The sequence below is a fragment of the Gavialis gangeticus genome, unplaced genomic scaffold, assembly GCF_001723915.1.
Source record: "Gavialis gangeticus isolate Ggan-Ray unplaced genomic scaffold, GavGan_comp1, whole genome shotgun sequence".
Taxonomy (NCBI): Eukaryota; Metazoa; Chordata; order Crocodylia; family Gavialidae; genus Gavialis; species Gavialis gangeticus.
The window spans coordinates 75,440,414-75,456,122 of NW_017728994.1; the positions used below are offsets into that span (position 1 = coordinate 75,440,414).

The following is a 15,709-nucleotide window of genomic DNA, read 5'->3' on the forward strand; positions in this document are numbered from 1 at the left end:
TTTTTTTGCTTATGGCTAGGTAAAATTTTGAATTGAACTGAAACCTTGTTTACTGTTGCAATATGGGGTCAGGTTATGGAGAACATAAAGAGCCTATTATCCAGACCATACATACTGCTTCAGTGTCTTGAAGTACCTCAGCTTGATTCAGCCTCTCATTCAAAATGGAAAGAGGAAGTACTTTATTCTAGTGTTCCTCTGCCACTAACAGTAGATCTTGTTGCATGGGTCACTGAGCACGTGTTTTATTTAGAGTGTAGTAAGTACTGTCATGCCACATTAAATGTTAGAATATGTTCTGGGGGTTTTGGTTGTAGCCATGTTGGTCTAAGGACATAGGCAGACAAGGATCTTTGGATAGATGTGATATCTTTTATTAGACCAAATAAGTAGATGGAAAAAATTTTCTTTGCAAGGTTTTGAGCACAAACTATGCCTGAAGAAGGGTGTTTGTGCCTGAAAGCTCACAAAGAACAATTTTTCCAACTATTTAGTTAGTCTAATAAAATATATCACATCTACCCAAAGAACTTGTCTGCCAGAATATGCTCTGAGCAGTCACATAGCAAAGCTTACTATAATCTCAGCCTACTCTGAACAGAGTTGGGGCTGGTTGTGCCCCCTCCCCTTCCCCCACCAACACTGACCTTGGCATTAGGCACTGAAGCTCACATGTCCACCTGTGATGATGTGCAACCCTCATGCCAAGTGCCTGTGGTGTTTTGTATCGCTACATGCAAAGGTGATGCCAAGCACCAGGCAGGGTGAATAGTATCCAACACACTATGAACAAATTTCTAAGGCACTAGAAAAAATTCTGTACACTTGCAGAATTTTTTTTTAAATGCTTTTCAGTTTTCAGTATGGAAAACATGATTTGGTTGGGAATACACAAATATGCAACATATGCTTTAGTAATATAATCAGTACATTGAAACATAAACACACCTGTTAATGTCTGATCCACCAAATTGGTTGCCATGAAAGTCACAGCTGGTGTAGATACAGCAGTTACCCTGGTGACTTGAGTTGGCATCAAAGGAGTCATATGGGCATCCATTCTAGAAGCAGCACCTGCATGTGAACCATAATGAAAACATTACTTTTTTCCATTGAATAAAATTATCAAAAATAATCTTTATGCAATCTTATTCAAAGCACCTTTATTTACTGGCTGTTAAATATAATTGGAGACATCCTCCAAAGCATTCCTTTGAATGTTTCAATCTTTCTTTTGTGTGTGCTCTAGTTAGTAACTCTGGACACTGACAAGGTTATAAGAAAAGCAGTCAATTTTAAGAAATTACTAGGAAAATCTTATTGATTTAGGAAACATGCAGTAGCTCCACTAGAAAATGAATTTCCTGGTGACATATTTAACCAAAGAGGAACTAAATATATAGCACATTCAATTGTCTTATTCAAAATGAACCAAAGCAGTTTTAATGCCTCATATAGGAAAAATAGGCTGCTTAGGACCCAATATTATTCACAGAAAATATTTGGCAAATAATTTAACATAAGAACTACTTCCAAGGAAAACACAATCTGCTCACAAACAATTCACAAATGGAAAATGGCTAAATTGATCAAAAAATTATAAATGATAGATGACTCATCCATTTCATCTGCTAAAACTATGCTACACTAAAGCTGGACCACTTATTCCTCAAGAGATATTTCAGTGTAGGGCCACTGACAAATTCATTGAAAGAACTGCAGCATTAACTTACAGCTATGTGTGATTTTAGTTGCACAGTTTCATGTGGTCAAGCATGATTCCATACTTGCAAATTTTCCTGTACATCTATTTTATTGAATACTTTACCTGTACCCAGTAGTTTTTATCTCTCCTTTTCCACATTACATGGTCATTGCTATGGAACACTTCTTTAATATTTACTATGTATTGTAAAAATTCCTCTTGAATCTTGCTCACTGCACCTTGCATTTAATATTTATTGAATAAACAACACTGGAAAATTTCTGCCCTAGTGGGAAAGAAGTGGCCCAAGCTACAAGATAGGGGCCCATACCTTCCAGGGTAGCATCCATATCATTAACCATCTGGTTTGTTCTCTTTATCCTGGCCCCACATCTCCCATTCAGCCTTCCACTGGACCAGTGTCAAGGCCTAGAGAGGTGTCTGAGTAATGACTAGCTTATGTCTTGATACCATCACCAATCCCTGGACCAATGTCCTAATTATTGGCTACTGGGCTAGAAGATGAAAAGGCTATCCTAACTCCTCTTCAATCTAAAACCTGCTAGTCATGGGGTTTTTTTGCAATTAAAAGTTTGGCTTTACACATGTACATAAGTGATACTATTTTGCTGCACAGCTGCGTGGCCAGAGCAAGTATGCCTATATGGGTACTGATGAACTGAAAACTATGAGCAAGCTCCTACAAACTATGAGCATTCCTTTTCTTTTTCATCCTTGTGATGAAATATTTAGCAGAATTTGCAGATTCATCAGAATTTGTGAGGGCCATGCCATGAGTCCTTTACCATAGCCTCAAACTTGCAACTCCTGGGCAACCATGTATGTACCTTAGCACCCATGCCACCCCAGCCCCAACCTACAAGCAAAAATTGCTGTGTATGTGCCATTTATGTGAATAATACAAAATATGACTTAGCTAAGAATGCCTTTTGACTCTCTGATTGTGAGACTGATGCTATATTAGTAACCAAAACTACCACTAACACACAGCATGTTCATCCAATTGTTATATACAACAAAGCCATTTTACGAAATAAATACTATAGCTTATATAAGCATTATTTATTAAAAATACTGTTTGCATCTGTTTGAATTAGAAGAATGTTTTGTTTCTTGTTCATATCTGAGATGTAAATCAGAATATATGAAGTTAACATTGAAACTTCTAGCTGCTGCAATTGGGGCCAGGAGTATTCAGTAATCAAAGATATAAGATTCATCCTAGCGAGACAACTGAAGAGACATGACATATTCAAAAGGTGGCTCTTTTGGAAGCAACAAAAAGAACTAGTCGTGTATATTTTGCTGTTATGCATGCATATCCCCTTTGAATTTAATATAAGTGATTCATGCAAAGTGAGTAGAATAAATCACTCACAGTGAACGCTTGCAATTCTTCCTCCTACCTCCACTCTTCAAATTACAATTGTAACATCTGTTGTTTCCCCAATAAGTGCAGGGCTTCTTACTCAAGTCACTTAAAACTTTGGAGAAATATATTGTAATGATCAATGGTCCAGTCAGGATGAAGCAAATGTTCTGACACTGTGTGGTCACAGTAGTCCCATGCACAAAAAAAAGCACCATAAAAGGAGCTGGGACAGAATAATAGTTGAGTTAATTCCTATTACATATCTTACAACAAATGATCTTTCCACTGAGATGGACTAGTTCCCTGGCAACATGGTTTCAATAGAGCTAGATTTCTAGGATTCCTCTACCTGCCACAGATCCTAAATGTCCCATGGGACTTCTACATCACAGAGGATACACTATGGGAACACTCAGATTAGTTCCATGTTAATGAGCTTTATGTGAGTTAGGTTAATGCATGACATCCACCCTTACATTTCAGCAACCCTGCAGATAATGTCAAAAAATCATTAGTTTCAACTTTCAAATTGGGGGATAGCTCCCTGCCTAGACCTGATGGCACATAATCTGAACTTAGAAACTCTATAGAAATATATCACCAGGACTACTGACTAATATTTATTGTCTTTTCCAGTTAATGTGTTTTAAAGCTGCTATTTTAATGCATTCCCGTATTATCAATTACAGTTTCTTGGAGGAAAATTAGAGTTTAGGCTATAAACCAGATCAGTGAGATGTACCCTCCTAAGAGCTGAAGGAGGATTTAAAAACACAGTAAATCATTTTAATGATGCTCCATTTTTTTAAGACTCTGTCCTTTACTGCAGCAGAGGTGGCAAAAATATAAAACTTAGTAGTAGTAAAGTTTAACAGAAGTTGAAAGGAATGTTTTCATAAAGGGTTAAAATGACTAAGAAAACCAGCAAGAAAAAAATAAAAACTTTAACAAAAGTGACAGGTCTGTGAAAAAAATCTGGTATTCAGGGAATTAAATATTAAGTATGATATTTATGGAATTAGAGGACACAGGATTTTAAAGCACAGTGAATGCTATCAGGATGACCTATGGTTAGTCAGAGGGATTCCCTGTCATGTTAGTGGGGCACAGAGAAGATAAAGGAGATTGGCTCATTCCAGGTTCATTACCTTTACGGTTTCAAGAGTGACCCAGAAAACAGTACGATCAGCTCAGCAGTAATGTTCTCTGGCAAGAGACAACCATACCAGATAGGATTCATAATATGCCATGGGCATTCCACGTTTGCAAGACTTATTTGGAGAAACAATTGGAATTTGTACCCATGGAGATGGATACATATTTTGGTCTGAGAACAGATGAATATTCAGTTTTTTGCTTTATTACTCAAAGATTTATTGTTATGGTATTGTAAGAGTGATGTTGTAGCCACAATGGTCCAGATATACAAGAGGCAAGGGTTTCTCAGGGTGATATCTTGCATTGAACCAAATGTATAGAGTTGGGATAGAATTAAACAAGCTTTCAAATGTCTACAGTCACCTAAAGAAGAATGTCTTACATTTGAAAGTTTATCTAACTTTATCCCAACTGTACCGTTAGTCCAATAAAAAACAGCACCCTAAGAAATGTTTTCCTCTTGCATATATTATTGTTATACAATTTTGGAGTACATCGTGCATAGGGCTCTTTGAATTACAGGTTCAAATTCCTGGTAGGGTCAATTCAGATCTTCATTTTTTTAGGTAGCTAAACTGCATAGTGAACTAGATATGAAACTTTGGTCCAAGAGCTTAAGAAAATGGATGGTTGTCTACTGTAGGAGCATGTCAAAGCTCTACTGGTGCTTTTCCAGAATTGGTAGACTTTGGTTTGCGTTTCATTCATGTGTTGCTTTGTAATTGTGTTATGTAGGCTGTCAGCTGCCAAAATCAGGAAATGGCTACCTATCAACTGAACTATTTTTAAAATTCTTTGTAACTTCACAAGATGAAAACTGTGCAGGGAATATGTGTTAGCATTAACAAATTCATTATTTTGGGATTTATTTATAAAGCCTCTACCTTCTGTCCATTCACCAGCCCCCATGCCTCCTGTCTTCCAAGAGAAGCACTTGTTTCCTGAAACTAATATACCATGAACACTCAGGGTAGCAAACTATCATTCTCCACTTTAACTTGAGATCCATCTTTGATCTTCTCTCTTCACTGATGCAAGAGTGAAGGCCTTTGGAGAATTCAAGTGGCACCTTAAAAGGAGTATTTCATCAATCAGCACTATGCTGTGGTTTTACTAGACATTATTTATAGTAGAACAGTAGACATCTAATAAGACCTTAATCCTGAAATCATGATCACACAAATGTGGTGGCAGAATTAGGAATGGAGACAATAGAAGTTATAGATCAAATTAAAATATATATTTATTGTATTGTGTATGTGTGTGTGTTTGTATTACATCAATATTTGTTTTTGTCCTCTGCTTGAGACATTTGAAAAAATTTATGCATGCAAGAAATGTATCTCATATTTGAACAGACTTTTCCATGTAACATCATTCATTTAAGTCAGGGGTTCTCAATCCCTCGGCCGTGGCCCAGTGCTGGGCCATGGTGGGTCAGCTGCTGGTCCACAGCACAGTTGGCTGCCAGACTGGAAGTGTCCACAGATTGGCAAACTGCGGCTCCCCAAAGCCGGGCGGAGAGACCATGACTCTTTCTGCAGGGCCTGCAGCAGCACAGGGTTTGGCCCACCCCCCTGCCTAGAGGACAGGGATATCCTTACCTGTCTGCTGGCCAGAAATTCTGGTTGCAATTGGCTGTGACTGCTGTGCCGTGGCATAAAAACGTTGGGAACCCTGATTTAATTTTCATAATTTAACATGCACAAAAATTCTCTCTAAGGGACATATGAATCCAAAATTACAATGAATTTGCCCTTCCAGTCTATTCCTGTGACAGACTGATTGATTTAGGAGCTAGTGCAGTGGGAGGAAAAGTGCTGGGTAAAACCCAGGCCAGTCTTCGACTTATAATATGGATTTAACTCAAATAAGGTAAAAAAAAATGAAAAGACATAAATCACAACTACAACATATGCATTATGGGCCAGATCCTATTCTGCCTATTAGGACCTACATGGACTTAGGTGCCTAAGTGCATTTTATACTACTCTATTCAGGTCCCTGAAAATCCATTAATCTACTTTTGTAACACACCATTGAGTTTGATCTTAAGACTGAATCATGAGAAAGCAACACACAGGGCCTAGCTCCCTTTTCAGATTAACTGTTTTTCAAACACTTGGAAATAGAACTGCATTTAGGTATGTCAGTCCACTTGTGCACCTCATATGTGGAATAGAAACTGGTCCTAGACTGATGGATAGATACAGAGGTATATTTGTATATGTACATAATATATAAAGTGCACTGTCCTTATTGTATTGTGGTGGCACTTAAAAATCCAAATAGTATTGGCACCCCTTTGTGTTTACTCATAAAACAGACATAAAATAGTCACAGACATAATATAAGTGTCACAGTAGTAGGGGAAAAAAATAACCAGAAATCATAATGGTAACAGAAATAAGTTATATGTTAACATTGGTTAGCTAAGGCACAGCTAAATTGTAGCTCTAAATCACCATTTTAGAAAGTAAATAAACAGCTGTACTATCCAGACAGTGATACCTGGCCAATTTCTTGCAAATATATCTTAAGGGAGGACTTAAAGCAGGACCTTCAGGACCCATAGTATGTTTGGGGTGTTGTACCCATGATGATCCAGGAAATATGCAAGAAGCCAGGGGGTTTTGTTTGTTACTGGGATTTTTTTTATTAGATAAACTGTGTAGTTGGGAGAGATATTAGACAAGCTTTCAGGCACAAAGCGCCCTTCCTCAAGTTTTGGAAACAAGCTTCTTTCCTAGACTTCAGTAAGCACTTTAGCAGGGGGCAAGGTATGAGAGGACAAGGGGTGAGAATTGGGTTGCTTGACTTCCCTGCCAACTTCCCCACCTACTGCTTCTTGCCCTGTTGCAGCAGTGGGAGGGTAAGGAGCATGGTATGAATTTAAGACAACCCTCTAATAATTAGATTCTACACATGGAAAATTATATCTCATTAACAAATTTTTCATGTGTAGAATCTAATTATTGAGGGGTCATCTTAAATTTGAAGTTGTCTTGAATTTCAGTAAATACAGTAAGAAAATAGTGGTGGAAGAAATGCCAAGTTAATATTTTAGCCTGAGACTATTGAGAAATCAAGTAGGACAGGAAAACAGCTGATGTAATAGGATCTCCCTGATCTTCAAAAGGAGGTCCTAATATTCTTCCTGCTACCCCTAAACTCCTTATGAGCATAGTTGTCTATTGATAGTTGCCCTTGAGAAGATAGTTTGAATTACTTTAGAGAACTGCTGAGAAGATTATTTGCCAACAGCTATAACGTATATGTCAGTAAAAAACCATCCCATTATTCCTTCTTATTTTTAGTTATTAAATCAATCATTCCTAGAAGACATCCAAGGAAGAGATCACTTTGCATTGTAATACATTTATCCCATGTAAAATTAAATGTAAGTGTATAAAACCATCATTTAGAGGAGAGGAATTACACACTATGATGTTAGGCAGCTTAGAGAATATTTTATTAAATCTAGGAGACTTGAATTTGGTCGTCTCTAACAAAATATTGAACCATCCCCAGTATGAAGAAATGTTGTGACTTCAGGCAGGGGTGATTTCTTTTTTAGGGTCTGCTTCTGCTCCTTTTTCAGTCATTGGCAAAACTATTAACTTTGACAGAAACAGATTTGGGGCCTTAAAAAATAAAGTAGTTCTCAGAAAGCACCATAAGGGTTCTAATGCTTTAGTGCGAACTATACTCAGATATACTGGGAAAGTTCAGGAAAAGACCACACATATACAGTGTTCTGTTTTACGAACACCGGCCAAAGGATCCTCACAAGGACTATAATTTATAAATCTATAAGTAACTTTCTATAGAATAAAGGATATAATTTCAAAGTACTTTTAAATAATTTTGATGTGAACAATAAGGAAAATTTTATTCTATTAGTTCAGCTACTCTGGCAACAGATTAAAATGGTATTTGTTTTTCTGATCTTTTCTAATTTTGGTGTGGTAGGAATCAATTTGCAAATAATGACCTCCTTTTCATCTGCCCAGGAAAAGACAGAAAAGAGTAGATAATTATTTCAAATATCTTGAAGGTGACAAGACTCATGAAGAAAGTTAGAATGAAAATGCCACACTTGCTTCACTCATGTCACTAACATTTTGATAATTCCCAGTAACTTTCAGGCAGACATTTAGGGACAGATTTCTTGGAAGTCTCTACTATATTATACCATTGATGTGTTCCCAGTAGAAGACCATGTTCCATGAGGCTGTGGCAGTGGAAAGTGAATTCAATATCTCTTACTGGAAACAGGCACCAACTACAAAGTGGATATAAACAGAGTCTACTGCTTCACTAGCTCTCAAAAAATTAATCCACTGGAACAATGGCCATAAGAAGCAAAAACACTTGCCTTTTTATATGGAACATATCTTACTTCACCAGCTTACTCCCTTGATGTATAACATAGTGGAAACATCTACATGTTCATTAATGCATAGTGGTTACTGCACATTTAATTTAGTACTTGTATAACCAAGTACTTGTATAACCACGTACAAAATTAAATGCACAGCAACCAGATTTACCGTGCAGTAGCGCTGGCGAATGCCTTCTTACTGATGCTACTGCACAGTATTGTATTAGCACTGTCTGTGCTGTGACGCTCTACTGTGGTGTTCTTAGATTACTGTGTAATTAGCATCTCATGTAGATGTGCCCAGCATGAGGGTTATCTACAGTACCTCGAGTAGATACCCAACCACGTCCTCCAGAAGGAGAAATAAATTATCAAAGTCAGCTGAGAAGAGGTTGGTCTATACAAAGAATATTTCAGAGTCAGTTTCTTTTCCTGCAGGAATTTTTTTTGCTTATCTGGTTCCTCTGTGTTTGCTCAATAGTATGGATACCAGCATTTTCCAAAATGTCAGGTGAATTGGAGGGCTGTAGAGGGCTCTCTAGGTAGACCTGCCAGCAGACTGCCCTGAGGCCAGAAACTTGCATTACTCTGGATCTCTGGTACCAGGACAGACTCACCATGTCTCTGTTGCCCACAGCTTCTAAGTTATACTCTTTATAATAACCTTAGTTTAACTTCCAGTATCTAATATTGCCCAGACTCCAACAATACACAACACTGCAACATTCCCACTATTCCCGTCGTCAATCTTTATTAAAATATGACTTATAGGTCTGATAGCCTGGATTGTGATTCAACAATGTGGGCATATAAAGATTTGGATGAGATCAACAAATTTCATTGTGTTTGTGAACCAAAAGAGATTTGAATTTAGGTCTTGTTTACTGGGGCCAATTTTCCCTTGTGTCTTGTATAGCTACCGATTGATCAGCTGAGTTCACCTGAAATAAATTTGTACAAATGATTAATACTACACTGCTGAATTCAAATGGAGCTTTCTCATTGACATCAGTAGGCATGGGATTAACTCCAACTGCAGTATAATATCATTCCTTCCTTTATTTCTATTGCAAATTTTATACTCTTAAATCAAAGTTTTCTGTAGGAAAATGTAATCAAAATACGTCATTACAAACCATCTAAGCTGACTGAGCCTCTCCAGGAACATATTGAGGTTCTTAGTCACAGCTTCACTGCTATTGACAGACTGTAACATCATTATACGGACTTATAAAGAATTATACTCATTCCCCATAGTCAAAAGGAAACAGAATAATTTGCATTTGGAGAACAAATCAATTCCAAAAACATTAGAGATGGGCTTGAATTAGAACTTTAAGTCCATCCTTTCACACACTTAATTTTGCACTGAAAGGAGGAGATTTGGGTTCTTAACTACAGATTTAAACTTGTTTCTACAGTTTTCCTTCTGCATTGGATTTAATTCAGATTTATTTCGGTATAGTTTCATGTAAATTCCATATCATGTTTGTTTATAATCTTGAGGGAACAGCAATCCGATCCAAAAACTGAAGCCCAACAAACATTTGGCCTCCATGACTTGCACAGCAGCCTAGAAAAGAAAATTGCAGCTCACTGAAAATGACTTTAGAATGCAGATGAAAAAGTCATAAAGGTAAAGCACAGTTTCATCTTGTGGCTTGCAATTTCATTCATATTTGCAGGAAATTATTCCATGGTTATCCTCACCATACAGAGGCCAAGATTTAAAGGGATCAGAAATTCAAAGCTAAGCATGAACAAATATGCACATAAATTATGAGATTCCTAAACTCATTAGTTATATGTATGAATAAAGTCAGTGCATACATAGGAATAATACATATATGGATGCTAAGCTTTGGAAATTAGTGTCAATGCCTGTACCTTTTATGGTATATTTCATTATCCATATGATTGATATATTGTATATATATTATTTGATATTCATTCTATTTGTTTTGTCAATGCATGGTATATTGATTGCTCCAATGTGCTTCCCTACAATGTCTTATCTCTTTCAGCTAATTTTCTATGTTGATTTGTTTTCACACTTAGGCACAATAAACATAAATAGCACAGCTCTCATTGGCAGTAAAGAAATTAGCTCACAAATTCCATCCACACTTCAGACTTTTTTGTTTATTGCATATGTGTGGACCACACACATATACCTTATGTTCACCCAAATATGTTTGATTGATTTAAGGCGATCATAACTTTTAAGGAATAAATATTTGTGTTTTTAGTACTTTATGCTCATAAAAAAACCAATCTTTGCAACAGACTGCTTTGGAATGCAAATGCCAAATAAGCACTATAGAGTTGGTTCAATGTCATAATGTAACATAAGCTTTCAAAATGAACTGAATTTAACCTTCAGGGCTAGAGTAATACCTAAACTCAAATCATAAAGAACCTAACACACACATGCCATGCAAGAGTGTGCTTTTTATGATTAAGCTTAGGTAAATTTAGTTGTAAAAATAAAATGACGAGGAAAAGAAGGATTGTCATTATCTCTGTGAAGATTTATATAATTCAAATTCTGGGGACTAGACTCAATGGATCAGAAAACATCTTCCAGGCCTATGTTTGTTTATTCATTACATCTGAAGTAAGCTATTGCTCATGTCTCTCTGAATGAGTTTGGTCTATAGGGTTTAACTCAGTCCCGCCTTCTGACTGTGGTCCTGTTGTTAGACTTAAAGCAAGACAGTTACATTAGCAGGTTACATAATTTAAGAAATTACTCTTCTCCCTTTTGATTCTCACTTAATTTGAAAATACAAGCAGCCTATCTGTAAGTAGAACGATTCCCAGGAAGGTCAAATCAGTTAAGGTTAAAGTTCAGAAATCTGAAGCTTCCATGCAAAGGATGTCACACACTTATTAATATATTTGATGAGAACACATTATTTACATAAATGAAAATAAATGTCTTGGCTGTCATAACTTAAGACTGATAAAACTGTAATGTGAAATTAACTTTAGGCTCTGGAATTACTTTGGGCAGTAACTAGCTAATGCTACCAACCTCCTTGAGCCTTTCTCCATGCCCTGAAGGGGAAGAAAGCATCTAGTCGAATAGATCATTCCTGTTCTCCCACAAACTGCTTTTCAGGTTGGCTTCTTTGCTCACTTGTTTTCAGTGTGTGTGTGTGTGTGTGTGTGTGTGTGTGTGTCTCTGTCTTTTGTGAGATCTGTCTCTTGCAACACAAGCAGCAGAGCACAGCATCTGAAGGGTCTAGGCTGGTAGCAGTAGGTAGTTTCTTGCTACCAAGTTTTAGTCAGACATTAGCCAATCCTTTCCCACTTACCCTTGCCTACCATCCCTATTGTTAATCCCTTTCAAATATGTCTTCCCTAAAAATCCTCTTATTTATTGTTTTTTTTTTCACCACAAACAAAAAGAAAGCTCTGCTTTGTCTGGCAGTGTCTTATCACTGTGCAGGAAAGCACTACACATATACAGCACACAGACACACATTTTCTAGCATGCCAAATGTGAAGTATGTTGGAAAGGCAGGTGTAAGGTCTTCTGGCAGGGAAGCGAGAGGGAGCAGATGGAGAGCTGTAATCTACTTCCACTGGAGTGTCAAGGGGCGCAAGATGCTGCGGGACAAACAGGCAGAGCAGAGCATGCCACAGCACAAAATCATGCAGGATGTGGAGACTCATTGTAACTCCACATACTTGATGCTTGAAAGGCTGATGGAGCAACAGAAGGCCATCCATGAGAGGGCCTTGCTCGGGGAGATTGGGATCAGCACTCCCTTAACAAAAATGAGTGGGATACCATCTCCCAGATCTTGGTGGTCCTCAAGTCATTCATCGAGGCCACCGAGAGCTTCCACACTGGCGATGCTTTCTTTAGCCAGGTGACTCCCATGGTGAGGGAGCTTCAGAACCAAATGGAGAAGTTTCAGGGGATCGATGTTCCTGGCTGGGGCAAGCTGCTGTCACCAGAGGTGCAGGCACTGGTGAAGCGGCTGAAGGAGGGCATCAAAAAATGCCTGGATCCATTGTGGTCCAGTGTGGTCCACATGCTGGCAGCCATGTGCGACCCAAGGGTGAAGGGGAGCATATGCACCAGCAAAAACCCTGGATTGCTGAAAGGAGGTGCTGGTGAACATAGTCTGGGAGGCAAAAAGGCACAGACGGGGGGGTGAGGGGGGTGGAATAGGGGAACAACTGTACCATGTCAGCACTCCATCCACCAGCCAGTCTCCTTCACCACAGATGCTTCCAATGTGGGGCAAGGGCATGGCTTCCGTGTTGGGGTCCAGAGGCAGCGGAGCCCAGCATCGGGCAGGTAGCACTGAGGCCTTGGTGGCTACCTATCTCACTGAGGACATGGAGCTGCTGCTCTGCAATCCCTTGGCCTACTGGACAAGCTGCAGCCAGATGTGGCAGGATCTGGCCATGGTTTGTCCTGTCCACCGACCAGTGTTCTGAGCAAGAGGGTGCTCAGCATTGCTGGGGATGTTGTGACCCCCACCATACCTCCTTGGATCCTGGTCTGGTGAAGCAGCTGATGTTCCTGAAGGACTGGAACCCTCACACTACTGGGGTTCCCCAAGCTTCTTGTGCAGAGGGAGTGAGCACCATCCTCCTCACTCCATCCACACCAATTTCCTTTTTTTTTTTGGTTTGGTTTCACAACCATTAAATGCCCTGTTCTCCGAGCTGGAAGTGGCACTCACTGTATCACCAGCCAGCAGGGGAAGAACATGTCCCTACTGAGCTCCCGTGCCAGGATGCACTTGGAGGTATAGGATGGGGCTATGGGGAAGGAGGACATCCCAAGTCCTGGGCATGACGTAAAGCTGCACCCTGCCAGGGTCAGGAGGCCTGGTGGGATTGCCAGTGGTGCAGCAGCACCCCAGAAATGCCACAAACGTCCCTGGTGAAAGGTGGGTAGGAGGCGCCATGTGCATGCACAGTCCTGGCTAGGGAAAGCCCAGATTTATAAGATGTTTGAGGCCTGAGTCTTCCTGGTTACAGTGGAGTTATGAGGCTCCAAGTGAGATTACCTGCCTGGGATCTGCAAGGCATGGGCCGCAGCGTACGAGAGGTATGGAGCTGCAACACAGATGTCACCCTTAGACATCAGAGGTCTAAATGGGGAGCCTCCCACCTGGGTAACATCTGAATCAATTTTCCATCAAGGCATGGCAGATGAAACTTCACTTCATCGACCTCCTGGATACAAAAACTCATAGACTCAATATAGACATTGGATTTATGACACACTGTAACTTGCCTGACATCTGACTCCCCAGGTACCTCTCCACTTTTATCTGGCTGCCACATCCCTATTCTGCCTGCCCCTTCCAGCCTGTCTCTTATTCTCTGACACCTCAATTTACATTTTCACTGACTGGCTATCTTGTCTGGCTTCTTTACTATTCCTTCCACCCAGGAAGAGCACACATCAACTGCAGATGCTTCTGCAGCCTGACAAAGGGTTTTTAAACCTGCAATCTTGCTAAGATATACTTCACCTATTCAGTTGGTCTAATAAAACATATCAGAAGTACTCTCAACTGGTCTGTGCTGGGGCCAGGACCCAAAGGGGGGTCAAAGGGCCAGGGGCCCACTGCAAGCAATGCCTAGAGCAAGAGGTTCATAATTCTGACTGGCCTAAAAACAGGGCCAGGGCCTAAGGGGGAGCCAAAGATCCCAGACAGGGGACCACAGCTGGAGGGGGTGAAGGATGCAATGTGTGAGGCATGGGCCACAGTGTAGGGAGGGTATAGAGGTGCAGAATGGATGTCACCCCAAGACACATAAATGGGCAGCCTCCCACCTGGGAAACACCTGAATCAGTTTTTCATCACGGTGTGGTAGGAGAAAGAGGGGTGGGTGGTTGGCCCAGAAACAGGTGGGCAGGTGGAGATCTGACCAGCACCAGGAAAGCCCCCCATTACAGGCTACCATCCCTGCTGTTTTCATCCTGCTGTGCCTTAACACACACACAAAGTCACATGCTATGAGTTTTGCTTTGAACAGTTTGAGGCCTAGTTTCACAGAACCCCCTGCACCTATTTCCTCGAAACGTGGCAAGCTTCATGCTCCCTTACCATATATGCAATTTTCATGCAGATCAGGCAAGAAATGACAAAGTTATAGGCATTTTAGTGATTCCCCATTATAGCCCATGGCCGAATCACTGAAACAGTGTCAAAACTTCGAAACAGATTCAGCTGAATCGAAATGGAACAGGGATCCAAAACACTGAAATGATTCACTGTCCTGAAAGGGCCAAATCCCAAATGGAATCAAAACACAGCTGGTTAGCACAGCCCTATTACCTATGCTTCTCTGAACTAGTGTCTCTCTAAGGTGCTACCCTGCCATTCCTTCTGCCTGACTTCAGACTGATATGGCTTACTACTTCTCTTTACTTGCAGAAAAAGAGTAAAAAAAAAGACATAAAACAATCTTGTCCCATTCATGCAGCCTGCTCAATATACTCAGATTGTGCTGAATCATGTCTTTCTTCAGAGAACTCCAAACGTGAACTGATTATAACTGGCACTGACATTTGCCTGAGGCTGCAGAGCAGAGGTAGTCAGAAACAATGACTCCAAAAGGTAAACTCCCCTGAGTCTTATTAATTTCAGTGGAGAGTCAGTTTTAAAGCTCAGTAACGATACTTCATTTCATTCCTGTTCCAACCCCAGAAAGATCAACACAGAAGGTGGAACAAAGCCCATTATGGGACAAAACTGGTAGTTGCTTCAAAGAAGGAAGTATAGAGGGAGGATCAGAGGAAACTTGCAAAGAGAGAAGAGGGCTAAAAGCAGAGAAAAGACATTTAGGAAGACAGAGAAACAGAACTGAAGGCATGGTGGCTTTAAGACAATCAGGGCTTCTTGCTCTGCTCATGGCTTCGTTAACACAATACTGATAGGTAACTAGAGAGTGTATAATTCCACGCTAATTGTCCATGTGCATGCTTACTTCGGTAAACATAAAGTAGCTTACCCCACTTTCACAAAGGATAAAGACATTTTGAACTAACTGTAAGGTAAGAGCATACACCGGTATTTACTCTGGAATA

General features: G+C 39.8%; 1 protein-coding gene across 1 annotated transcript in view; it reads right to left on the reverse strand.

Moving 5' to 3' along the window:
* Window positions 1-15,709, reverse strand: part of TCERG1L (transcription elongation regulator 1 like) — a 275,073-nt gene that overhangs the window by 110,225 nt on the left and 149,139 nt on the right. Inside the window, exon 5 of the mRNA XM_019502183.1 lies at window positions 949-1,074. Within this exon, the coding sequence (XP_019357728.1) occupies window positions 949-1,074 (126 nt within the window). The remainder of the gene's footprint in view (window positions 1-948; window positions 1,075-15,709) is intronic.